Raw genomic sequence first — 25,953 nt, 5'->3', positions numbered from 1 at the left:
TAAATAGATGCATTTAAACAAATGATGGTCATTTTAAAAAGTGCTTTATCAAAAAACAGTAAAAGAAGCCTGGCGCTAAAATCCAATAAACTGATATATAACAAGTGGCCGGAGGCCGGCCCCACGTGTGTAATGGCTGCGGCCCTGAAAGGGTTAACCCAACCGTGCTGTGGCGCCATATTCAAATGTATTACCGGCACTAGGCGCCGTGTGTGAATAAATGTATTAGCTGCCGTGGCCCGGACCTCTCTGTGGCCACAGCAGCACTGTGGTTTAACCCCCCCGCTGCAATGCACCGGGGGGCTGTGCTGAAGCACCTGAGCTGCCAGAGGTGAGCTCTGGCAGGGTGACAGAAGGGGGCTGTGTGCTGGCTACTGGGGACTGGGAGCTTAGCTCCCGGCGCCCCAGCACAGTAAGAAGAGGGCACCACAGCCACTGGGCATCACAGGGTGGGCTGCCGATCGCTGGAGACCGGAAGCAAATCTCCCGGCCCTCCAGCTACACAGAGTGGTGCGAACGGAAGTTAACCCTCTGCATGCAGCAATGAGGGGGTGACTGAGCGCTGGGGACTGGGAGCGCGACTCCCAGCACTGCCGTGCATAGTAGCCGCCTGCGTGGGGACAGGGAGTTCCAGCTCCATGTACCTAGGGGTTGTCTAGGGTAGCGTGCCCGCCGGCTAGGGGTCAAGGAGCATTGGCTCCCTGAATCCTCAGCGCTGAGAGGGGCCAGCATGGAGTGCTCGCAGCCAGAGTCCTGTGGCTGCGCTGCTCAGGAGCTTTAACCCCCGGTGTGCTGCACCGAGGGAGATCCCCAGCAGTCCCGGACTGCAGGGATATGAGAGCCCAAAGCTGAGCGCCAGGCACTGTGTGTGCTGGGGTCCTGGAGAGTAGCTCCCGGTACCGCCAGCTATGTGAGCAGGCAACAGGGGGAGCCCCAGCAGTCCAGAAATGCAGGGATGGGAGAGCCCAGCACTGAGCTGAGCCAGGAGAGCAGTCCTGAGCTGCAGTGCTGCTATGTATAATTTCATTTAAATGTATTCCAAGTGTGCTCGTACGTATTTTAAAGTGTATAATTTAAAAGTAAAATGCACTTACCTGTGATTCTCTGGATGGCCAGGGGATCCAGAGTGCTCGGTGGGCTGCTGGATCCCCCAACCCCTTCCAGAAGGAATAAAATATCCTCCTATGCAGCCTCATGCCTGGAAGTGGCATGAGGTGCATAGGAAGCTGATAGTAGAGTTTGGTGGTGGCAGCATTGTTACGCCCATTGCGCAGTGGGCGGAGTCAGTGACAGGCAGTCAATGCCGGTAAGCACCCAAGGTCCAGTGGGGATCGAAACCTCCATCCGATCACATAACCTTAATCCCATTGGTCAATCTCAAAGAGGAGGGTGGACAAACAAAAACCCACAAATTCTGACAAACTCCATGCATTGATTAGGCAAGAAGGGGCGGCCATCAGTCAGCATGTGGCCCAGAAGTTGATTGACAGCATGCCAGGGCGAATTGCAGTGGTCTTGAAAAAGAAGGGTCAACACTGCAAATATTGACTCTTTGCATAAACTTAATGTGATTGTCAATAAAAGCCTTTAACACTTATGAAATGCTTGTAATTTTACTTCAGTATATCATAGTAACATCTGACTAAAAGATCTAAAAACACTGAAGCAGCAAACTTTGTGAAAACCTATACTTGTGTCATTCTCAAAACTTTTGGCCATGGCTGTACATGTATTTTTAAAAGTCTAAAAATAATATTCCTCAACTCTAGCTAGTTTATACTTTATTACTATGCTATCCAGCCCATAATATAAGTTAGTGAGTATGTGTGTGTCCAGTTTAGAGCTTGAATAATATTACTAGAGTTGTGGTTGTATTTGCCTTCAAATGTATACCAGCAACTTCAATAGAAATAATTAGGTATAATTATTTTACTACAATTTGTTATTACCAGTATTGCATAGAACTCCCTAAGGCTACAATATAGCAGTGGGAGTCTCACAGGTGACTCATGCAGTTGTTTGTTAAATGCTAGCTTTTTTGCCCTGTATATTTCCTGTAGGCGAGAGTCTCTGTACAGACAGCATTAGAAGACAATGGACTATATGTAAAAGCCTGCAAACTACAAGGAATGGCGCAATTCCGGCAATATAACCCGTAGCTTTAAAGCAGCAAACATTTAAAAGTACTTAATATAACAAAGTTTTGAATTCCAAATAGGTATAATGTTACTTAATAATTACAATCATGATTAAATTTACAGTGGTTAATTGCAAAAACATGATTGCAGACTACAACAATCCTCCTTGCTTTTCACTGCCACTGCCCCTTAATCTAAAATAAGAAAATCTTAATGTACGTAGGCCTAATTCAGGGAATCGGTATAGGATCCCAGCTGTCAGACACTTGTTGTTCGGTATGCTAACCCTTCCTCTTTGGTGCCTAACCCAAATCTCCCCCCTAGTACCTGAACCTGTAGTAACCTCCCTTCCCTGCACCCTAAACCTAACTTCCCCCCCACCCCGCTACTTACCTTCGGTATTCTGGCAGTCGGAGCAGAAATTGTGTAAGACGTTGGGATTCTGGCGCCAGTAATATCAGTGCCGGCATCGCGGCTGCCGGGATACTGATACTATCCCTAATTCAGAGGTGCACACCATGCGAGGCTGTGATTTGTCAGCATTTTCACTTCCGTGCAACGAATTGGGTTAACTATGCAACACACACTTTGCATATGTGAGCAATGCTCAACTGTGCTGGTGGATCCAATCTCTTCACCATCGACCCAGAGCAGCCCCTGTCTGCTTTGTAACATCCTCAAAATATGGCCACTGTGGTTGCAAGAGAGAACACAGTCGCTTGTTGAAACATGCCCATGACACTCCCATAACACATCCATCCCACCTCCTCTTTTTGCAATCACTCTAGGTCTCCTCCCACTCTGAAACACCCATGGTTAACATACACCGTCCCAAGCCACAGCAATGTCGTACGCAAACGATAGCACACAATAACATGCACAGTCAGGGTTTTCTAGACTTTTCACGCAAGCACAGTAGCGAACCACTCAACTTGTCAAAGTTTGGCACTGTGTTCACCTCTCAATCAGGCCCTGTGTAACTTGTACACATGCACAGAATAAATACAAAATGCATATTAGAAGTAGTATATTAGAAGTATGTGCATACCCACCGTTACTGGAGGGGAGCATATTGAGGCAAAGGGCAAGGATTCTCATAACTATGTTCCTGTTTTCCTACTCCTACCACCATTGCTCTGCTATGCAGCGCAGCAATAAATGGACATACGTCTCCCCTGCCCATCCACCAAGACAACTCATTCCCAATTGTAACAACCTTCAAATAGCTACTGCCCTAGTGAAATCGGTTAGGTATGGTAGGTGACTTCTTGTGACTTTTGCATATATCCTGGCACACCCGATATTAATATCCATGTTCCAGTACACTGTTTCCATATATAAGCTCTGCCTACTTTAACTATTATTACACTGTTAAAAACAGATACTGTACATAGTTAATTATAATTCTGATTAGTGTCAACAAATTCTGCAGTTGAATATATCTCATAATTTGAGTTTTCCTGCAAAGATTATATGTGAATAAATTAGTTAGTGACCTATAAAGGAATAGTGTGAACCTACATTCACAATACATAACTTGGCTACTTGCAACACCTTCTGGTACAGAAGACTTGATGAGAAGCGGTAAGAAAAGGACAGGTGTCTTTTATATGGATAGAATATATTGATAAGCATACACATAAATATATAAAATGTGACCATTCACTCATACAAGCTGCCCACTTGATTTATTACACACATTTCTGCACTTACAGTATATGGGATAAGGAATCCTCTACCGTAAATTAAAAGGATTTAAGTCATAGAACAGCTGTCACCATATGCTTTTATACAGGTCTGAGGGGACTACCTATAATAATTTACAGCACTAGACATTATTCCTTATAAAACATATTTTTCTTTCTAATAAATAATAACATCAGAATTCACTTTTTATACAGATATTTACAGGAATTTATACATATATTTTAGCCACACTTGGTGCATTCGCCCCATCCAAGCTCATGTCTGGAAATTTTTTGATTTCAGTGGCATCTACAACCATTTATCATCACAGTCCATCCATTAGCGCTAGAAGATCATCTCCTTTACTGGTACTCTGAACGAGCGTATCCTCAGACCGGAACTCGCCCATGATGCGAGAAAGCTCCTTATTCCTCTCCTGGTCCTGAAAAGCAAAAAAAATAAAAACTTTAGTTCAACACTGCAGCTGTAGAATAGGGGAGAATATCACACTTGCCTACTCAGAACATTCTTGAGCCTCCTCCACGCTCCCATATCCTAGAGAAATGATCGCGACGGGAACGTGAGGACATGCTTTTCACTGAAACATGTCATCGTGCTCTGCACCACCCCACACCCTGCATCATCCCGTGGGGCATCAAAATGATGCAATTCTCCCCAACACAGTGGCCATCTCATCTCCAGGAGTGGAGAAGAAAAATGTAGGAAAGAAATGAATATACTTTAGCTTGTCTAAATTACCTGTCTTCTGGTATCTGTGATGTTATTTTTGTGAAATATTGGGTTACTGTGAGTTGCACAGGCAAAAATCCACAGTTCAAAAGTATTAAAACAAAACCAAAAGCTCTGAACAGCCATACAGAGTTATCAAAATAAGATTTTTCAAATAGCACACAAGTTGATTCAGGACTTATATTTTACAGACTCTGAAATACATTTTACATTTGTGCAGTCTAGAGAAAGAGAAAGCAACAAAACCTGAATACGAACAGCATAGTAATTTGTGGAAAAATCTAATTGCAAATAAACTTCATAAGACCACAGCTTTTTAACAAATAGATAAAAAAAAAAAGGTCTAATGAATAATGCAGTGGTTCCCAAACTTTGAGTCACAGCACCCTAGAGTATCAGCATTTCTTTCATGGCACCCCTAAACCAAAAGTTTTGAATTGAACAATTCATCAGAATTATGAAATCATGTAACTTGTGCTCACCGGTCATCCGTAGGGTCAGTTATGTGGTGGTGGACAGGGTTGTGCTTCTTTTTGTCCACAAAGTTTATGATTGGCAGCTGCCAACACTGGTTTTGCCTAACACATTGGCCAAAAATAAATTTGATTTGGTCCTGGACCACCAACAACTGGCACCCCTGCAAGTGACCTGAGGCACCCCAGGGTGCTACGGCGCCCAGTTTGGTTACCACTGGAATAATGTAATCATGACCTACTACCCTATGGTCTTGGTTGCATTGTAGTGAAAAAATGTGGGTATAAAATATGGTTTGTAGAACATTCTGACGAACAAAGGCAGAAGGAAAGGATGAAATAGGAATACAGTTATTGAGTAAGAAGTGTGATGATTGGCTGTAAAGTATGTAAAGCTATATGTCACTGGGTATGTAATAACACTTTACGGTTGACTTCCATTGAGCGTAATATATATATTTTTTTACATTGCAATATTGAAGAAAAGCTATAGTTGCATTTTTAGAAATATATGCATATCTTACATATAATTAACAGAAAGAGGCACTATATAAATAAAATCAATGATTTCTTTAAAATGTTACCAAAATAACTTAACTGGAGGGGGTAACCCACTTTGCTTTGGTCTTTTTCCATTTTTTATTTATTGTTTTAAATAATTTATTTGTTATTATTACTACAAGTTAAATCTAGCAGATGTGGGCTGGATGCTGCCTCCTGATAATCTATTTGGCTCATAGGAGGCAAATGGTTACAACAACAGTATACTGAATTAGAACTTCACTTACTTTACTAGCTTGGATGCTGATGACTTTATAAGAAAGCTCTTCCGGTCTTGTGAGTGCTGCATGTCTTGAAGAAAAAAAAAATAAAAAAAAAAATTAATATAAAAAGTGAGTAACATACATTGATTCATTCAGGTTTTGTGAAGACACAATTTTTCCCATTGGTGCGGAAGGACCAGAAATATTTGTAATTGTTTGACCTGGGGACCATATAGCCCTTTTTCTTATTTCTCATTGCATTCCAGTTTCTGCTGTGACAACTACCAATGAATTAAAAAAAAAATGCAGATACCCAGTCACTTGGGAAATTCTTCAGCTTCTAGAACGTTACACACTGATAGTCCATTTGACTCTATCCTATATTGAACAGCTGTCTTATAGCAGGAAACAGACAAGGACTTTCACTCACTCCTCTTCTTCATCATTGGTGAATAGGTTTAAGCGGAAGCTGTGATCAGTACTGGAGGGTTTCTTCAGCTCCAGACCACCCATTAGCTGTGCCAGGAGATTCAACTCTTCTTTAGCCAGAGGATTTGGCACAACATTTTCCTATCAAATAAAAAAAAAAAAAATTACATAACTTGATTCACTGAACTAATAAAAAGTGAATTAAACAAAAAAGGTACAAGGTGATGCTTTAATGTATAGTGTTTTTTAAACTAAAACTAAGAGCATACCCTACCCAAAAACTTGGCAGGACACTACGCTGCATATGGATAAAAAAAAATAAAATAAACAAATCAAAAGCAAGTTTGAATATCTCGCTATTCAGTCTATATAATCCTTAAGTACTAAGGCCCGTATTCATTTAGAGGCGAAAAGCCGTAAATCGGCGAAAACATTTTGTGTATTGCCGCTTTTCGCCTGGTTGGAACTTATCTCCAAATTCAATTCCAGCCGAAATTCGCCTAAGTGAATGCAATGCAATGTAATAGGCGAAAAAGATTCGCCTATGAATAGCAGCTGGAAAGAAGTGCAAAATCTTTATTTTGAGGTGCAAACGTAAGGAAATGACCCAGAACCCTTGGCACACTCCACCAAAGGCCAAATCTTGAAAAAGAAAAAAAAAAAAAAACACCGTAGAACAACCCAAAAAAGTACTTTCATTTTTGGGGCAAAAAAGTAAAAAGTGGAGGGACAAGCATAAAAACTAGTGAAATAGACTTCTTGGGGGTCTGCACGGATGGGTCAGGTGTTTTTGGGACTGCAGGTGCATTTTTTTAAAATTCACTTTAGAAACATTAAAATAGGCTTGCACCCATTTTCAAGTACCCCAAATTTGACTGGACTACTTATTTTCTCCAAAAAATACTGCTTTATGCCATTCTTCACCACTTTTGCAAAGACGCTAATAAGAAGCAATTTAAACTACTTAAGTACCCCAAACACTTTTATTAGGGGCATTACTACACATGTACATTGATTCCCTATGTTAGTGAATTTTTTTTGGGGTACAGACTGATTTCCCCACTTCTGACAGTACTTTCCACCTGCTCCGCATTCGCCGCTTTCACGTGGTTAGGAATTGAATAGGACGAAAAGCGGGGACGCACACGAAAAGTTTTCTCGTCTGAAACAGGCGGAAAGTCGGACAGGCACATTTTCGCCTCTAATTGAATATGGGCCTAAATTCAAATGATAATTTAAACTAAATTTTTTTCTAAACCAGAGAAATTGTCTAAAAATGGTAATACAGTTTGAGTCTCCCATATCCAAAATGCTTGGGACCAGGGGTATTTTTGGATATCAGAATATTCCGCATTTTGGAATATTTGCATACCATTATCAAATATCTTGGGAAAGGGACCCAAATCTAAACACAGAAAGCATTTATGTGTTATATACACCTTATACACACAGCCTGCAGGCAATTTTATACAATATTTTTAATAAGTTTGTGCCTTAAATAAAGTTTGTGTACATTGAATCATCAAAAAGCAAAAGGTTTCACTATCTCAGTCATGCTAAAAATATTCCGTATTTCGGAATATTTGGATATGGGTGACTCAACCTGTACCAATATTCTATTACACTGTGGGAAACAAGCACAGATGATAGTCTTACCTTGGTGTGTGATGCTGAGCTTTTCATTGTTCCAGACATGTGAGTCTCCACGGAGCGACTTACACTGTACCTGCCAACATATTTCACATTAAAACTTTGCTTCCTTTAAATGGCCACTTTATTACTACTGTTATCTATTATAAATGCTGCATGGACTCCACTTTAGGTGCCCATTGACAAAGCGTATAAACCTAGTTTATGACCTTCTTAAGGGCAAGAAGTGAAGAAGCAACCAGCTGGCAGGAACACTGGTACGAGCAGCTGGACAGAACCTTGATGAGAGCAGCACAGAGATATCATATGTGAGCTGCAACAATGGGGGCGATTCAATTCAATGCGAATTGAATAGCGCCTGGAGCGAGCACCCGGCGCTATTCAATTCAGTGCGCTGTGTGGTCAGAGACTGCCGGTTATTAACCGGCATTCTCTGACCAAAGTAGCGGGCGCGTGGCTGTTAGCGTCGCACTAAGCAGAAAAACAGCTGCGCACCCGGCACTTTGGTCAGATTTCTCCTCGCATTCCCAGAGGGGTGCGAGAAAAAAATCCTTAGCCTGTCCAAACAACACAATGAATTAAATAGCTCCCGGCGCTATTCAATTTGCGTTGAATTAAATCGCCCCCAATATGTTTATTCTTCTGCTGAATGTAAAAAGTATCACTAACACAATAAAAAATATGAGATATGGTAAGAACTTACCCTTGTTATCTCTATTTCTACGAAGTCCATAGGGTTCCACAGGATACCTTGGGGTATAGGTGTGACGTCAGTCGCTGGGCACCATAGAGTTAAGCTTTTCAGCCTCCCAGGATGCACTAGGGTCCCCCTCCTATACCCCGCCCCCGAGCCAAGGCACCTCAGTTAGTTATCAAGCCATAGGCCGGAGGAGGAGAAGGAAGAGAGAGAAAAAAAGATCTGGACACATACAAGAATCACATTCTCACCAGAGGGAGACGGAAAACCGGTGACCAGAGCAAAGCCCATCTGCAGCACAGGTGCGACAGGGCGGGAGTCCTGTGGAACCCTATGGACTTCGTAGAAATAGAGATAACAAGGGTAAGTTCTTACCATATCTCATATTTTCTACTTCAGGGTCCATAGGGTATCCACAGGATACCTTGGGGGATGTCCCAAAGCAGTATCCTTTAAGGGTGGGGACGCTCCTGTGCAGAAAGGAGAATCCGCCGTCCGAAGGAAGCATCCTGAGAGGCAAAGGTGTCAAACCTGTAATACCTCACGAAGGTATGGACAGAGGACCACGTAGCAGCCTTGCAGATCTGAACTGCCGAGGCACCACGTCGAGCTGCCCACGAAGGACCCACAGACCTAGTGGAATGAGCCTTCAGAGAAGGAGGGACCGGTAGGCCTTCATGAAGATAAGCTTCAGAAATAGCCATACGGATCCAGGCTGCCAAAGTTTGCTTTGAAGCAGGCCAACCCTTTTTACGGAAGCCATAGAGGACAAACAAAGCGTCCGACTTCCTAAACGAAGAAGTGCGGTCAACATAAGTCCTTAAGGCCCGCACAACATCCAAAGAGGCCTCACCCACGGAAAGACTCGGTGAGTTAAAGGCCGGAACAACGATTTCCTCGTTAACATGAAACTGGGAAACAACTTTGGGAAGAAACTCGGGCCGAGTGCGGAGCACTGCCCTGTTCCCATGAAAAACCAAGAAAGGGGGTCTACAAGAAAGAGCCCCTAACTCAGAAACACGTCTGGCCCAAGCAAAGGCCAGAAGGAAAACAGTCTTAGCTGTTAGCCATTTAAGATCCACTGAGCCCAGTGGTTCAAACGGCGGTCCTTGGAGAGCCCTCAGGACCACAGCCAAATCCCAAGGCGCCACAGGTGGAACAAAGGGCGGCTGAATGCGGACAACACCTTGCATAAAGGTGCGCACATCCGGGATTGTAGCAATCCTACGGTGAAACCAGACAGATAGGGCTGAAACTTGTACCTTCAAAGAAGCAAGGCGAAGCCCGTGATCTAGTCCCGCTTGCAGGAAGGCGAGAATCCGAGACAGACGAAACTCCCGCTGTGCATAACCTCTCGGTCGACACCACTGGAAGAACGTATGCCACACGCGATGGTACATCCTCGCGGAAGACGGTTTCCGAGCTCGCAACATGGTACGCACCACAGAGCTGGAAAACCCCCGCGACCTCAGCATGGCCGTCTCAACAGCCACGCCGTCAAAGACAGCAGAGTCAGGTCCGGGTGAAGACAAGGACCCTGAGACAGAAGGTCCGGTCGTAGCGGCAACCGCAGAGGACTGTCCACGGACAGACCCTGAAGGTCTGAGAACCAGTGCCGTCTGGGCCACGCGGGAGCTATCAACAGGAGCGTCCCTCCTTCCTGTTTGAATTTCCGGATTACCCGTGGAAGAAGGGAGACCGGAGGGAACAGGTATGCGAACCGGAACGTCCACCGGACGGACAGAGCATCCACCAGAGACGCCCCTTCGTCTCTTGTGCGAGACCCGTACACCGGCAACTTGTTGTTGTGCCGGGACGCCATGAGGTCGATCTCTGGAAGACCCCACCTGTCCACCAGTAGTTGAAAAACGTCCGGGTGCAGGGACCATTCCCCCGGATGAACGTCCTGGCGACTTAGAAAGTCCGCCTCCCAATTTAGCACTCCGGGGATGAAGACCGCTGATATGGCCGGAAGATTGCGCTCCGCCCAAACCAGGATCCGAGAGACCTCTACGAGAGCCGCCCGACAGAGTTCCTCCTTGCCTGTTTATGTAGGCCACGGTGGTAGCGTTGTCAGACTGGACCTGCACCGGGTGACCCTGGAGAAACCGATGTGCCTGCTGGAGAGCATTGAAGACCGCACGGAGTTCCAAGATATTTATTGGAAGCTCCGCTTCTGTCGGCGTCCACCTGCCCTGGAACAAGTGTGGACCCGAAACTGCTCCCCAGCCCCGAAGACTGGCGTCCGTTGTCAACAGGACCCAATTTGGAACCCAGAACGGACGTCCCTTGTTGAGGTGGGTCGTCTGTAACCACCACGCAAGGGACAGGCGAACCTCCGGGGTGATCACAATCGTCTGGGACTTCAGAGACTGAGGCAGCCCGTTCCACTTGGACAGGATCAGGTGCTGCAGAGGTCTGGAGTGAAACTGGGCCTATTCCACCATGTCGAACACCGACACCATGGAGCCCAGTAACCTCATCGCCGAGTGTAGGGACACCCGGCGGCTGTGCAGACAACTGCGCACCCTTGACTGTAAAGCAGAGATCTTGTCCTCCGTCACGAAGATCCTTTGCTGTCCCGAGTCCAATAAGGCTCCAAGATGCAGAATCCTCCGAGCCGGTATTAGAGTGGACTTCTGCCAGTTGATTAGCCAGCCGTACCGTTGCAGCAGTGCAATGGTCAGGTCCAAGTGGCGTAACAGGAGCTCTGGAGATCCTGCCACCAATAACAGGTCGTCCAAGTACGGCAACATGCGGACTCCCTGCAGCCGCAGAGAAGCCGCCATGACCGCCATCACCTTGGTGAAAACACGTGGTGCTGTCGCCAGGCCAAAAGGTAACGCCCGAAACTGGAAGTGGTCGCTGCGGATTGCAAACCTGAGGAACTGTTGATGGCGCAAAAGAATAGGGACATGCAGGTAAGCGTCCTGAATGTCCAATGACACCATGTAGTCCCCAGGTTCCAACGCCAGAATGATGGACCGTAGGGTCTCCATCCGAAACTTCGGAACCCGCAAAGACTTGTTGAGTGCTTTGAGGTTGAGAATCGGACGATACGACCCATTGGGTTTCTGTACCAAAAATAGATTTGAATAGAAACCCTGACCCCTCTGGGAGAATGGAACAGGCACTATAACTCCAGCCTGGAGCAGTGTGCGCAATACCTTCCGCAGCTCCGTAGCCTTGGTCCGGTCTGATGGTAGACCCGTGGTGAAGAATCGAGCCGGGGGTCTGTGCCGGAAGGAGAGGGCGTATCCGTGGGAAACCACCTCCAGAACCCAAGTGTCTGTCGTAGTGGCCGACCAACACTGGGCGAACTGCAGCAGGCGGCCTCCCACCCTGGGATCCCCCAAAGGGAGGCCCGGACCGTCAGGCCGCAGGCTTGTCATCTGGCTTGGGGGCCGGACGTCTGGTACTCCATGCCTGCTTCCGGGGCTTGGCCGATTTCTTAGGGCCAGCCTGTCGAGGAAACGACTGTGGTTTGGGCCTGCCCTGGGCCCTAGATGACCGAAAGGACGATGGTCCAGAACCAGAAGGAGCAGCGGGAGACAAGCCGATTTGGCTGCCGCCAGCGTGGCCACAGTCTTATCCAGATCCGGACCGAAGAGAACTTCTCCGGTAAACGGCAACGCCTCCAGACCCTTTTTGGAATCTGCGTCTGCCTTCCAGGATCGCAGCCACAAGGTGCGACGAGCAGCCACCGCTGCTGAAGAAATTCTAGACACCAGAGTACTAATGTCTAAGGCCGCCTCGTTGATATAAGTGGCCGAATCACGGAGATTACCAATCAACTCTGCCTGTTCGGCCGGACAGTCGGAATCAAAAGAAGCCTCTAATGAATCCGCCCAGCGCTCCATCGCTCTGGCAACCCAGCAAATGGCCATAGCCGGCCGTGCTGCTCCCCCCGCAAGGGAATAAGCGGACTTCAGGCAGATCTCCACCTTGCGGTCCGTAGCATCCTTAAGGGAGGACATAGATGGCATCGGCAATGTGGCACTACGGACAAGACGGGTCACGTGAGAATCCACCTGTGGAGGGGATTCCCACTTTGCAAAATAATTATCCGCGAACGGATAAGCCACCGCCAGGCGTCTCTGCGGCTGGTATCTTTTGCCAGGCTGTTTCCACGCCTCCTCTAAATGGTCCACCAACTGACCCGAAAGAGGAAAGACTGTGGCATCGCCCTTCACATCTTTGAAAAAGGCATACTTAGATTTAGCCGTTGGGGGAACTTCGTCCTCAATCACCAAGGCTGTGCGGACCGCCCGAATAAGTCCAGGAATATATACTTTGGACTTAGCATCAGCGTCCTTAGTATGGAGAGGTTCCTGATCGTAAGGATCCAGAATCTCCCCATCATCAGACGTCCCCTCGTCATCCTCATAAGGAGCGGACAGAGACGCCACCGGCCGTTTATGCGGCCGCATCACAGACTCCCCTTGCAACACATCCGACAAGTGCTGTACAGAACTCGTCAGGGAGTTAACCCACGCTGGCTCCTGAGAAACCGGGAGCGGGGAAATAGGGAGACTGTGGGGTACCACCAATTGTCGTGGGAAACCCTGCATGGGTGACGACACCACTGACTGCTGGGATAAACCCATCGGTGTAAACGCGGGCTGCGGAGCTAACTGGCCCACTAAGGCTGTAAGCGCCTGAGCGAAACAAGCCCAGGGCGGCTCCTGTACCGGTGCTGTAACCGTAAGAGGCCGCACCATGGACAAACACTGCCGGCAAAGGCCCTCCGCGCTACCCTCCCCCTCCGCTAACGGTACTTTACACGTAGTACACTGTAGCCGGAGGGGAAAATCACTTTCGGACATGATGGCACCACGTATGTGACCTCTCTCACCAATTATAACTTAAATAGGCGAGAGACCACCCTGCAGCCCTGCACCGCAAGGGCTTAGCAGAAAGAACAGGGACAGTAATAAAGCTGACAGTTTAGAGAAAAGTTACAGGCAGCAGCGCTAGCACAGTCACATACAATGCAAAGAAAATCAATTCCTGCACTAACAGCGCTGATCACTCAACTACGCAGACACAGGGCCTGGTAGGACACAGCGCTGCATACACAGACCTGACCACAGCGGAGGAGAGGTATGCGGGGGGACCCAGACCACGATGCTTCCGTCCAGCGCTTCCAGCAGCGTTCACCATGCGTTCTGGAGAAGATGGCCGCCGAGGAGCAGAGAGGAGGCTGGCCTGGGGGAGGAGCGCTGCCACAAGACCAGTCGGCAGCATGCAGAGAGGGCTGTGTGCAGCGGGGGAGGCGCCGGCTGTGAGACAGGGAAGGCGTGCTCCCCTGGCATGCATTTAACCCCTGGGACGCCGCAGCGCTACCGCTCTGCTGCGGTCCGCTGTCCCAGGGGGTAGTGGAAAGCGCAGGTTGGTCGCCTGGCTCCACGCTGCAGCCAGTCCCCAGGGAGCCCCCTGCCTGGGGACTTAGGACCATGTGACCAGCGAGGACCCACCACGGGACCCCGCTGCTTACCTTTGTCCCCCTTGGGTCCGGAACATCTGGGGTCACCGCTGCGACCCCAGATGCTCACCAGCATCCCCGGATCGGTACCGGCGTTCTGGTACCGGCGGGGGTGTAGGGAAGACAGCATGGACGTCAGGACTGACTGTCCATGCTGTACATCCAGATGTGCAGCCACAGCTGCACTGAAGAAAGCTTCAGGGGCTCTTCTAGCCCCCACTCCGACAGGTGCACCCGACTCCGGCCGGGCACCAAACTAAACTGAGGTGCCTTGGCTCGGGGGCGGGGTATAGGAGGGGGACCCTAGTGCATCCTGGGAGGCTGAAAAGCTTAACTCTATGGTGCCCAGCGACTGACGTCACACCTATACCCCAAGGTATCCTGTGGATACCCTATGGACCCTGAAGTAGAAAGTAGAAATGATATATTAGGCAGAATAAAGATGTGTAAAGGGACACCCTTTCGTGTACTACATTTTATTTAAACACAGCTCTGATTTTACCATACATCACCCTGTCCTGCAGTATGGGGAGATTCAAATTTAGGAGATGGCCGCACAGATCCTTCCGAAGAGGTCAGAAGGGACTTCTTGTCCAGTAATATTGCTAATTTTACCTTGCACCCTAGCTGCAATAATACCAGGATTTTGGTACTTACCGGTAAATCTGTTTCTCCGATTCTACAGGGGACACTGGTGCTACGACACTGGTGTATAGACAAGGGTCTAGATGAGCCTGGCACTTTGAGAATTTCTAAAGATGTGACTGGCTCCTCCCCCTTTATACCCCATCAGCCCCAGTTAAAAAACTGAGCCAGAGAAGAGACGGAGGAAACACAGAACCAAAGAGGAGAAGGAGAAGCTAAGAAGAAATTAGCACAGCTGCTAACCAAACCACACAGCAGTCACACCCTACAGCAAGGAGTACAGAAAAGCCAAACCGCAACAGTTAACTAACTGAACAGAAACAGGAAGCAGCGCTGGGAGGGCGTCCAGTGGACCCTGTGGAATCGGAGAAACAGAGTTACCGGTATGTACCAAAATTCTGTTTTCTCCTTCAACCACTAGGGGACACTGGAGCTACGACACTGGGGACGTCCCAAACCCCCAACATGGAGGGTGAGCGCTGAGAAACCTGTAAAACCCTACGGCCAAAACTAGAAATCAGAGGCTGCAAAAGGTATGTAAAGAGGACCAAGTAGCTGCCCTACACAGTTGAGAAGTGAAGGCTTCCCTGCACGCAGCCCAAGCTGTAGCTACTGAGCGTGTAGAATGAGCCGCAATGGAAACAGGCAGGGACAGAGAATTAGACAAATAAGCCTGACGAATAGTCAGGTGAATCCATCTCGCCATGGTCTGTTTAGACACCGGCCACCCTGCTTGGCTGCATCATAAAAGGACAAAAAAAAAGAAAAAAGAAAGAAGAAGAAAGAAGAGCGTCCGATTTACGGAAACCTTCAGTGAGAGACACAAATTTGGAGAACCTGCACCACGGCCAGAGGTGATGAATCCTTCAGTGCAGGTACCACAATCGGTTGATTTATGTGGAAAGCCGACACCACTTAGGTAAAAGTGAAAGAACCACTCGATCATCATGAAATACCAAATAAGGAGACCTGCAAGAAAGGGCACACAGTTCCGAAACTCGTCTAGCGGAAGCAAGCGCCAGCAACAGGATCAACTTCCAAGTAAGAAATTTGAGGTCAACTTCATCTAAAGGCTCAAAAAGTGCGGACTGAAGAAAGCAGAGAACAAGGTTAAGATCCCATGGGTATGTAGGTGGAATAAAGGGAAACTGAACACAAAAGGACCCCCTGAAGAAATGTCTAAACCTACGGAAGCCGCGCCAAACTACGCAGGAAGAAAACAGTGAAAGCTGAAACCTGCACTTAAAAGGGAACCTAACCGAAGCCCCGCATCCAAGCCTTTTTGAAGGAAAAGAAGGAGGCAAGGTAAATGCAAGGAAGAAGTAGAGGAACCACACAACTCACACAAAGACACATAGGAATTCCAAATTCTATGGTAATGACCGGCTTAAGAGCCTGAAGCATGGTAGGAATCACCTTCCTTGTAATGCCCCGGCTTTTTAGAATGGCGGTTTCAACAGCCACGCCATCAAAACGAAGATGACTTAAGTCGGAATGAACGAAAGGACATTGTTGCAGAAGATCTAATCTAAGAGGAAGAGGCCAAGGATCATCTGCCAGGAGGGAGAGAAGATCCGAGTACCAAGCTCAGCGAGGCCAATCCGGTGCCACCAGGAAGACTGTCATGGATTCGCATTTGATGCACTTGAGCACTCGTGGAATCGGAGGGAACAGCGGAAACAGGTACACAAGATCATATGGGATCCCTCGTCCTGAACCAATACAGGAGGTAGTTGGTTATCGATCTCATGGCCTCCAGAAACAATCTGTGGTACTCTCCAGCAGAACACCAGATGCCGGAAGACTGCGCCATGAAGAGCCCATTCTCCCAGATGAAGATCGTGTCGACTGAGGTAGTCTGCTTCCCAGTTGTCTACTCCCGGAATGAAGATTGCCGAGATTCCCGGGACATTTCTTTCTACCCATCTGAGAACAGGTCTTGCCTCTCGCATTGCCATGCGGCTGCGAGTCCCCCCTTGACGATTGATATACGTGGCGTATATCCGTATAGCCGTGGCGGCTGTAGCGTTGTCTGACTGGACACAAACCGGTGTCCCCCGTAACAGGGGAGCCGCTGCAAGAAGACCGTAATAGATGGCTCGTAGTTCTAGAATATTGATTGGTAAGAGAGACTCCTGGTGTGTCCAACGTCCCTGGAATTGGTTGTTCAAGGTCGCCACTCCCCAACCGCGAAGACTGGCATCCGTGGTCAGCAGAATTCGGTCCCTAATGCCGAATAGACGCTCCGCCAGCACGTGATCTGTCCGGAGCCACCAAAGTAGGGAAAACAGAGAGATTGTGGACACAAGGTCACCAGATGATGCATCTGCAGGTGAGACCCGGACCACTGGGACAGAAGGTCCAACTGGAATGATCTGGAGTGAAATCTACCGAACTGGATGGCCTCGATTGATGCTATCATCTTCCCTAGGAGTCTGATACAAAGGTGGGCTGAAACATCTGGGTTTGAGGACTGATCAAACAAATTCCTGGATATCCTGTGCTTTGTCCAGAGGAAGGAAAATTCACAGTGACACTGTGTCCAGAATCATCCCCAGAAGCTTAAGTAGCGTTCCCGCTAGATTGTTCTAGCGGGGTGCGGCGCCCTGCCCTCCTTCTGAGGGGCAAAAAGCGCCCTGCCCTCACAGCCTGCGGGTGCCGTCTTCACCTGCTGGACGCAGTGTCCCGCGGGTGGAGGAATGTGCGGTGACCCGGTCACTGTCGGAGAATAAAAAGCGCCCGGCATCTATTCTCACTCTGTAGCGCTTGGAGGCTGCCCGGCGTGTCCGTAAGTGCCGGGCACGCCCCCAAGTATGGCGAAAAGGGGACATCTTATAGACACGCCCCCTTTTCATGGTCACGCCCCCTTTTTCGGACACGCGCGCCAAACTTGCCCTCTCTAGCTCCGGCGCCCTGCCTGCCGCCGGAGCTGGAGTGAACACTATTAAGCCTGTTAGATGGTATCAACGGGACTTCTGTAAATTGGTTATCCAGCAGAGTTGAACGAGGAACTGGTGTGTCAGAGCTACATGTTCCAATAGACCCTCTCTTGACGAGGCTTTGATTAGAAGGTCGTCCAAGTATGGTAAAATGTTCATTCCCTGTGAGCGAAGATAGGCAATCATAACCGCCATTACCTTGGTGAAGACCCTGGGAGCCGATGATAGGCCAAACGGCAGGGCCTGAAACTGGTAATGGGAATCCAGAATCGCAAAGCGAAGAAATGCTTGATGCGGTTTCCAAATGGGGATGTGAAAATACGCATCCTTGATGTCTAATGAGACCAGATATTCTGCCTCTTCCAATCCCGCAATCACTGAATGGAGGGATTCCATTATGAATCTGTGGTATAACCGATAAAGATTTGAGGTTCAAGATGGGTCGAACCGAACCATCTGGCTTGGGGACTACAAAAAGATTTGAATAGAAGCCCTGAGTCATTTGGGGAGTTGGAACTGGAACCAGGACCTCTGCAGCCAAAAGCCTGTTGATTGCCTGCTGAAGTAGTTTCCTTGGATCGATGGGAAGACCTGTGGTGAAAAACTGAACTGAAGGAGGAAAAGCAAAGTCGAGCTTGTAGCCCTGACCGACCAAACTGCAAACCCAGGAGTCCAAACAGATCTTGGTCCAGACCTCCGCAAACCGCAGAAGGAGAGCACCCACCTTAGGGTCCCCCCCAGGTGGGACAGGAGCACGTCATGCAACAGGCTTGGGATCGGATTGCGGGAGCTGGCAGCCTGGCGTCGTCCTTTTGTAGCCGATGAAGCACCCCTGGGTCTACCCTGGAATTTTGCAGAGGTGCGAAAGGAACAAAAGGAAGGCCCTTTGTAGGACATGCATGGAGTTGGCGCTGAAGAAGGCAAAAAAGTGCTTTTCCCACCCGTGGCTAGAGAGATCCATTTGTCTAGCTCGGGACCAAATAGCCTATCACCTGTAAACGGAAGTCCTTCAACCACACACTTGGATTTTGCATCCGCCTGCCAGGAACGTAACCACAGGGCTCAATGAGCGGCAACAGCAGAGGCTGAAATCCTAGAACTTACCTGGCCTATATCACGCGAAGCTTCTCCCAGGTATACCGCCGATACATGGATATGTTCCGCTAGGGTGATGAGCTACGACCTAGGAGCATTAGATCGTAGACCCTCTGCTAGTTGTTCAGCCCATTTTTCTACTGTTAACCCAAGAGCCAACAAGGGCCGGTCTAAGTAGGGCCCCTGCCGCTATGTAGATGGACATGAGAGTGACTTCTATCTTGCGATCTGAGCCTTCCTGTAAGGTCGTTGCGCCTGGTACCGGAAAGGTAGTCTTCTTGGAAAGACGAGAGACTGAAGAGTCCACTTGTGGAGGAGTTTCCGCATCTACTCCTATTATCTAGAGGAAAGGGATACAGAGACAGAAAATGGCACGGAAGATGAAACTTCTAATCTGGATGTTTCCAGGCGGCCACAATCTGTGCATCTAATTTAAGGGAAACAGGAAAGGTAACAGTGGATTTGAGTTTCTTACCAAACAGGTTTACATCCACTGATTCCTGACAATCAGTATCAGACACATGAAGGACCTCACGAACTGCGAGGATCAGAGCCTTCACCCCCTGCGACAGTGGTATTGGTTCCGGAAAAAAGACCTCCATATCCATAGTCCTCCAGTGTCTCACCTTCCTTCTCTTCCTGTGAAGAATCATTACCCTCCTATTCTTCCTCGGACTGGAGAACCACAGATAAAGCTCGTTTCTTGGACTGTCGGCTGATGCCGACAGCCCAAGAAACGGTCTGGAAAAGCACTAATCATCTGAAACAAAACTATCACTAGTTGCAAAAGTGGGATGGGAAGTACTGGGACCCTCCCGAGCAGCTTCCCTTTCTCTTCTAGAGGCGGCTAATTCGGAAGTTAAATCCGCTATAACCCCAGTAAAAGTTTGTATCCAGGATGGAGGTACATTCACACCCTGTGTAGCAATAGAGAGTTCGGTATCACACACACACACACACACACCTCACATAGGGAAGAGCCTTCTGTCCGTGCATGAGTAAACTTTTTCTTGCATTTAGAGCAAGCAAGTAATTTTTGAGAAGTTCTCTGCTGCTTTAGCTACCATCTTGTATACAAATAACACACACACACACACACGAAGTAACAGGTAGGAAAGAGGAGACAGGAATAGATGGAGGGGAGCAAGGTCACAGACAGCTCCCACCTTATGGGGCTTACTAACCCCTACTTTTGAATTGGCTCTTCAGCGACAGTGGCAACACAGCAGAGCCTGCAACATCAGCGTCCCTCTTGTCTTTGCTCGAAAACGGCACCGTTCCGTGCTGAGCCCTCCAAGTGAGCGGAGGGAGAAGGGTGGCGCCAGATACCTAGGAGTGCAATCATGGCCGTCTGTATAAAGACCCGCCCACTCAGACCCGGATCGGAATCTTAAAAGTGGAGCACTGTTTGTTATGGGGCTAGCTGGCGCTATACTCTCCCCACCGCCGGCACAACAGTGGATAGTGGGAAGGAATGAAGGGAAATGATAGTCGCAGTTGTACTGCACTATGCTAACAGCCAACCGCTCTCCTTCCCCATAGTTAGTGGGAGGAGAGACTGACGCCACCTATCAGTGCAGCCACCGAGTGCCGCACTGAAAAGCCCAGACTTAACACCGCTCCTGCTAGTCAGGAGCGGTGTGTAATACTCCGTCCGCTGCGGCTGGAGTGCTGGGCTGTAGGCGTGTGAGGACCCGGGCACAAGCTCACAAGTCTGCTGTGGCGGGCCTCACTGAGACCGATGTCTCACTAGTTTCCTACAAGGGCTCCGGACACTGGCAGCAGTAGCAGTGTCGGTGCCCTCCCCAGCGGCTCCCACATAGCAGGCAGGCTGTCACAGAAAGCCGCCTGCCTGTCTTCATAAAAAAACATAAGATAAAATAAAATCCAATAAGGCTGAAGACAGCCCAGAGTGCTCCGGCTTATCTTGGCACATTTTAAAAAACTGGTGCTGATTGGGTATAGAGGCGGAGGAGCCAGTCACATCTATAGAAATTCTTAAAGTGCCAGGCTCCTCTCGACCCACGTCTATACCACCGTGTTGTAGCTCCAGTGTCCCCTAGTGGATGAAGGAGAAATATGAACAGCGGTATGTGCAGCTCAACATTGCCAATGCACATCTAGAACTTCCTTCAGCCTGAAACATTATTTACAAATACAGAAGCTGGTTATGCATTTTCACTCAAATTAAACAGCTGTAAACCAAACACTTACATATTTGTCCCCAGCTTAAGCACCCTGTCGCCAAATAGATCATAAGACCCTTCCCGCAATGGGCTGACATAATTTCCCCCATTCTGGAACTCCATTCCTTTTACTTCCTCTCCTTTATAATTGAAAATCCTATGGGATGGACAAAATAATACTTTAAAAACATTGCAAGCCACTGAGAAGTTTTCTGAGATTATAAAAGGATACCAGCTTAGGGCAGATCTAGTTACTGGCTCATAATAGTCAGTAATATGATCAGTGTGCATTTTGTTTATTGAATTACACCATAATATTTCATCACTTCTTTGAAACTACAATGATATAATCTTTATATTAGTACACAATATAAAAATGGACTACTTATAAAATACAACTTGATATTTTATATAAAAATAAACAAGTAATTGCAATTTAGATCATTAGAACACTCTTGTTTTGTATTGATCTTCATTTTAGTATCAAAGTTAGTTTATTCTCAAAGTTTCTGGATACCACTGTAGCTAGAGATTATTATTATTATTTTTGTTTATTTATATGGTGCCACAAGTGTTCTGCAGCGCTTTACAAAGTACATAAACTAATAAGTGACCAGTGAGACTTCCAATACAGCGCAGGACAAGGACATGGATAATATACATTGCTACATTATCGACCATAACACCCAAATATCCACAGCATAAGCAACCAAGTGTTAGGTGCCCTAATGGGGAGTAAGGAGTAGATGAAAATAAAGTAAAGAGAAACACAAGAGGTTAGAGGGTTCTGCTCGTAAGAGCTTACATTCTAAAGGGGAGGGGCACACAAACAGGTGTGACGCAGATGTGGTAGACAGGGAGGAAGGAGCATGTAGCAGCAGGTTAGGATGAGAGCTGGAAGGCTTTGATGACGTAGTGGGTCTTGAGACCCCGTGTGAAGGATTGTAGAAAGTCTGATGGGGAGAGAGTTCCAAAGGTGGGGAGCAGCACAAGCAAAATCTTGAAGGCGGGAGTGGGAGGAAGTAATAAGTTGGCATGAGAGGCGGTGTGAATTTGTTGAACGAAGAGGGCGGCCAGAAGAGTGAAGGGAGATGAGGTTAGAGATCTAAATGGGAGAGGAATGGGTGAGGCCTTGTAAGCGAGTGTAAGAACCTTGAATCAGGTTCTGAAGGGGAATGGGAGGCAGTAGAGGGCTTGTAGGAGAGGGGAAGCATATATAGAACGTTTAGAGAGTTTGTACTATTATTATAAGCAAACATAACAATCCATATATATTAAAATCTAATAATGATTATAGTTGACTAGTTACCAATAAATGACAGAAGTTTGCATGTTACATATAAAAGAACAAAAAAAAAAAAAAAAAAAGGTACAAGTAAAAAAACCTCCCATATCTACACGTTTTACGGAAAGGCAAATATTAGTTAGGTTTTATATCCTGGGCAAAGTAAAGATCAGCCAGCACTCACCTAATAAGCCCGGGCACTTCAGTGCCCCAAGGGACAGGACCAGATGTAGGGAGCACAAAACGCCCATTTGAGTTTTGGACTTTATCTTTCAAGAAAATAGAGACCTACCAAACAAAGAACACGACATATGGTTACAGAAGTGCCCAGAAGGTACATCAGTTTGTAAAGTAGTCACTTATTCCAGAAAACCCCATTGTATAATTAAGGCCTTACATGTGTGAGTAACTCATTTCAGAAAATGACAATGTATTTATATCAAAAAGATTTCAGAGATGCCAATGTGTACAGTACAATCAAAGTAATCTGTGTAAAATCAAGCACCTACTGTGCACCTATCATGTGGTGGTGCCAAACACTTACCCGAATGTGCATGTCCTGGAAGAAGATGAGCAAAGTTTGCCTGATAAGCTGAAACTCACCAGCAGGCAGGCAGTTATAAATCTGTACCAAGAGAAAACATGTCCGCTGTTATCTTACCATTGTACATATGACCTATAAGTAATGCAGAAAATAGGTTTAAAAATGAGGTTGCTGACAAATGTCACCCATAACGGACAAGTTGCTTGCAAACTTGCCCGGCTTTTATCGTGATTGCAGATCTAATTTATTTTGTGGACCTATCTATGGTACTCTAAAGGCCTGGGAGACACTAACCCAGTCATAGGCAACTAGATACGCTTCAGTGATCACTAAATCGACTAGCCTTCTAAACTTCTAAAGGGCTGCATATTACTGGTGCGGTCCATTGGGATGAGACAACAGCCAGCTGGGCTTTAGCCAATAACTTCCATGCAGCCCTGCTGCTTCGCTCAGCTTTTAAAGAGGAAAATCAGGAATAACGGCTGCTTGTCCGTCCACCTGCAGTGATGCAGCGGTCTGTGATCATAGACATTACAGCATGAATCCCGCCTCTGAAAGTGGTGCGAATGCCATTCTGGAGTGTATGTACTGGGGACAAAAGTCCAAAGATGGGCCTTACTTACTCCTGAGCATTATTTGGCTGATCTCTGCATGTGCAGAGATCAGCTGTAGCAGGGGAGATTGACCATCGGTCCCCCCTGACCACACAGAGTTGTGCCCCATTTAAAAGAAAAAAAAAAGTAGTAGGTTTTGGAGTGGGGGCTACACAGATGGGGATCTATAACTACTAAGGGATATGTGGGGTAATGCTAATGGAGAGCAAGTGTGTGTGTGGGGAGGCAATTTTACAATGGGGCCCTATGGGCACAGGGTGGCGAGAGACATCATCCAAAAATTTTTCAATATATTTGAATTCATTTTTGAAAGTTTTTTTTTTTTAAATAAAAAAAATAAATAAAATATGAGATATGGTAAGAACTTACCCTTGTTATCTCTATTTCTACGAAGTCCATAGGGTTCCACAGGATACCTTGGGGTATAGGTGTGACGTCAGTCGCAGGGCACCAAAGAGTTAAGCTTTCAGCCTCCCAGGATGCACTAGGTCCCCCTCCTATACCCCGCCCCCGGGCCAAGGCACCTCAGTTAGTTACCAAGCCATAGGCCGGAGGAGGAGAAGGAAGAGAGAGAACAAAGATCTGGACACATACAAGAATCACATTCTCACCAGAGGGAGACGGAAAACCGGTGACCAGAGCAAAGCCCATCTGCAGCACAGGTGCGACAGGGCGGGAGTCCTGTGGAACCCTATGGACTTCGTAGAAATAGAGATAACAAGGGTAAGTTCTTACCATATCTCATATTTTCTACTTCAGGGTCCATAGGGTATCCACAGGATACCTTGGGGATGTCCCAAAGCAGTATCCTTTAAGGGTGGGGACGCTCCTGTGCAGAAAGGAGAATCCGCCGCCCGAAGGAAGCATCCTGAGAGGCGAAGGTGTCAAACCTGTAATACCTCACGAAGGTATGGACAGAAGACCACGTAGCAGCCTTGCAGATCTGAACTGCCGAGGCACCACGTCGAGCTGCCCACGAAGGACCCACAGACCTAGTGGAATGAGCCTTCAGAGAAGGAGGGACCGGTAGGCCTTCATGAAGATAAGCTTCAGAAATAGCCATACGGATCCAGGCTGCCAAAGTTTGCTTTGAAGCAGGCCAACCCTTTTTACGGAAGCCAAAGAGGACAAACAAAGCGTCCGACTTCCTAAACGAAGAAGTGCGGTCAACATAAGTCCTTAAGGCCCGCACAACATCCAAAGAGGCCTCACCCACGGAAAGACCCGGTGAGTTAAAGGCCGGAACAACTATTTCCTCGTTAATATGAAACTGGGAAATAACTTTGGGAAGAAACTCGGGCCGAGTGCGGAGCACTGCCCTGTTCCCATAAAAAACCAAGAAAGGGGGTCTACAAGAAAGAGCCCCTAACTCAGAAACACGTCTGGCCGAAGCAATGGCCAGAAGGAAAACAGTCTTAGCTGTTAGCCATTTAAGATCCACTGAGCCCAGTGGTTCAAACGGCGGTCCTTGGAGAGCCCTCAGGACCACAGCCAAATCCCAAGGCGCCACAGGTGGAACAAAGGGCGGCTGAATGCGGAGAACACCCTGCCTAAAGGTGCGCACATCCGGGATTGTAGCAATCCTACGGTGAAACCAGACAGATAGGGCCGAAACCTGTACCTTCAAAGAAGCAAGGCGAAGCCCATGATCTAGTCCCGCTTGCAGGAAGGCGAGAATCCGAGACAGACGAAACTCCCGCGGTGCATAACCTCTCGGTCGACACCACTGGAAGAACGTATGCCACACGCGATGGTATATCCTCGCGGAAGACGGTTTCCGAGCTCGTAACATGGTACGCACCACAGAGCTGGAAAACCCCCGGGACCTCAGCATGGCCGTCTCAACAGCCACGCCGTCAAAGACAGCCGAGTCAGGTCCGGGTGAAGGCAAGGACCCTGAGACAGAAGGTCCGGTCGTAGCGGCAACCGCAGAGGAATGTCCACGGACAGACCCTGAAGGTCTGAGAACCAGTGCCGTCTGGGCCACGCGGGAGCTATCAACAGGAGCGTCCCTCCTTCCTGTTTGAATTTCCGGATTACCCGTGGAAGAAGGGAGACCGGAGGGAACAGGTATGCGAACCGGAACGTCCACCGGACGGACAGAGCATCCACCAGAGACGCCCCTTCGTCTCTTGTGCGAGACCCGTACACCGGCAACTTGTTGTTGTGCCGGGACGCCATGAGGTCGATTTCTGGAAGACCCCACCTGTCCACCAGTAGTTGAAAAACGTCCGGGTGCAGGGACCATTCCCCCGGATGAACGTCCTGGCGACTTAGAAAGTCCGCCTCCCAATTGAGCACTCCCGGGATGAAGACCGCTGATATGGCCGGAAGATTGCGCTCCGCCCAAACCAGGATCCGAGAGACCTCTACGAGAGCCGCCCGACTGCGAGTTCCTCCTTGCCTGTTTATGTAGGCCACGGTGGTAGCGTTGTCCGACTGGACCTGCACCGGGCGACCCTGTAGAAACCGCTGTGCCTGCTGGAGAGCATTGAAGACCGCACGGAGTTCCAAGATATTTATTGGAAGCTCCGCTTCTGTCGGCGTCCACCTGCCCTGGAACAAGTGTGGAC

General features: G+C 47.9%; 1 protein-coding gene and 1 pseudogene across 1 annotated transcript in view; both read right to left on the bottom strand.

Annotated features, from left to right (window-relative positions):
* Positions 1-3,809: 3,809 nt before the first annotated feature.
* Positions 3,810-25,953, bottom strand: part of OSCP1 (organic solute carrier partner 1) — a 36,536-nt gene continuing 14,392 nt past the window's right edge. Inside the window, exons 4-10 of the mRNA XM_088460418.1 lie at positions 22,767-22,847; positions 22,407-22,510; positions 20,966-21,094; positions 7,897-7,966; positions 6,242-6,381; positions 5,836-5,899; positions 3,810-4,266 (exon numbers count right to left, since the gene is read on the bottom strand). Coding sequence (XP_088316544.1) covers positions 4,150-4,266; positions 5,836-5,899; positions 6,242-6,381; positions 7,897-7,966; positions 20,966-21,094; positions 22,407-22,510; positions 22,767-22,847 — 705 coding nt within the window. The 3' untranslated portion in view covers positions 3,810-4,149. The remainder of the gene's footprint in view (positions 4,267-5,835; positions 5,900-6,241; positions 6,382-7,896; positions 7,967-20,965; positions 21,095-22,406; positions 22,511-22,766; positions 22,848-25,953) is intronic.
* LOC148542871 (uncharacterized) lies at positions 16,340-18,052 on the bottom strand (annotated as a pseudogene).

The sequence above is a fragment of the Taudactylus pleione genome, unplaced genomic scaffold, assembly GCF_031769625.1.
Source record: "Taudactylus pleione unplaced genomic scaffold, aTauple2 ptg000007l, whole genome shotgun sequence".
Lineage (NCBI taxonomy): Eukaryota > Metazoa > Chordata > Amphibia > Anura > Myobatrachidae > Taudactylus > Taudactylus pleione.
This window is presented reverse-complemented; position numbering and strand designations above follow the sequence as displayed.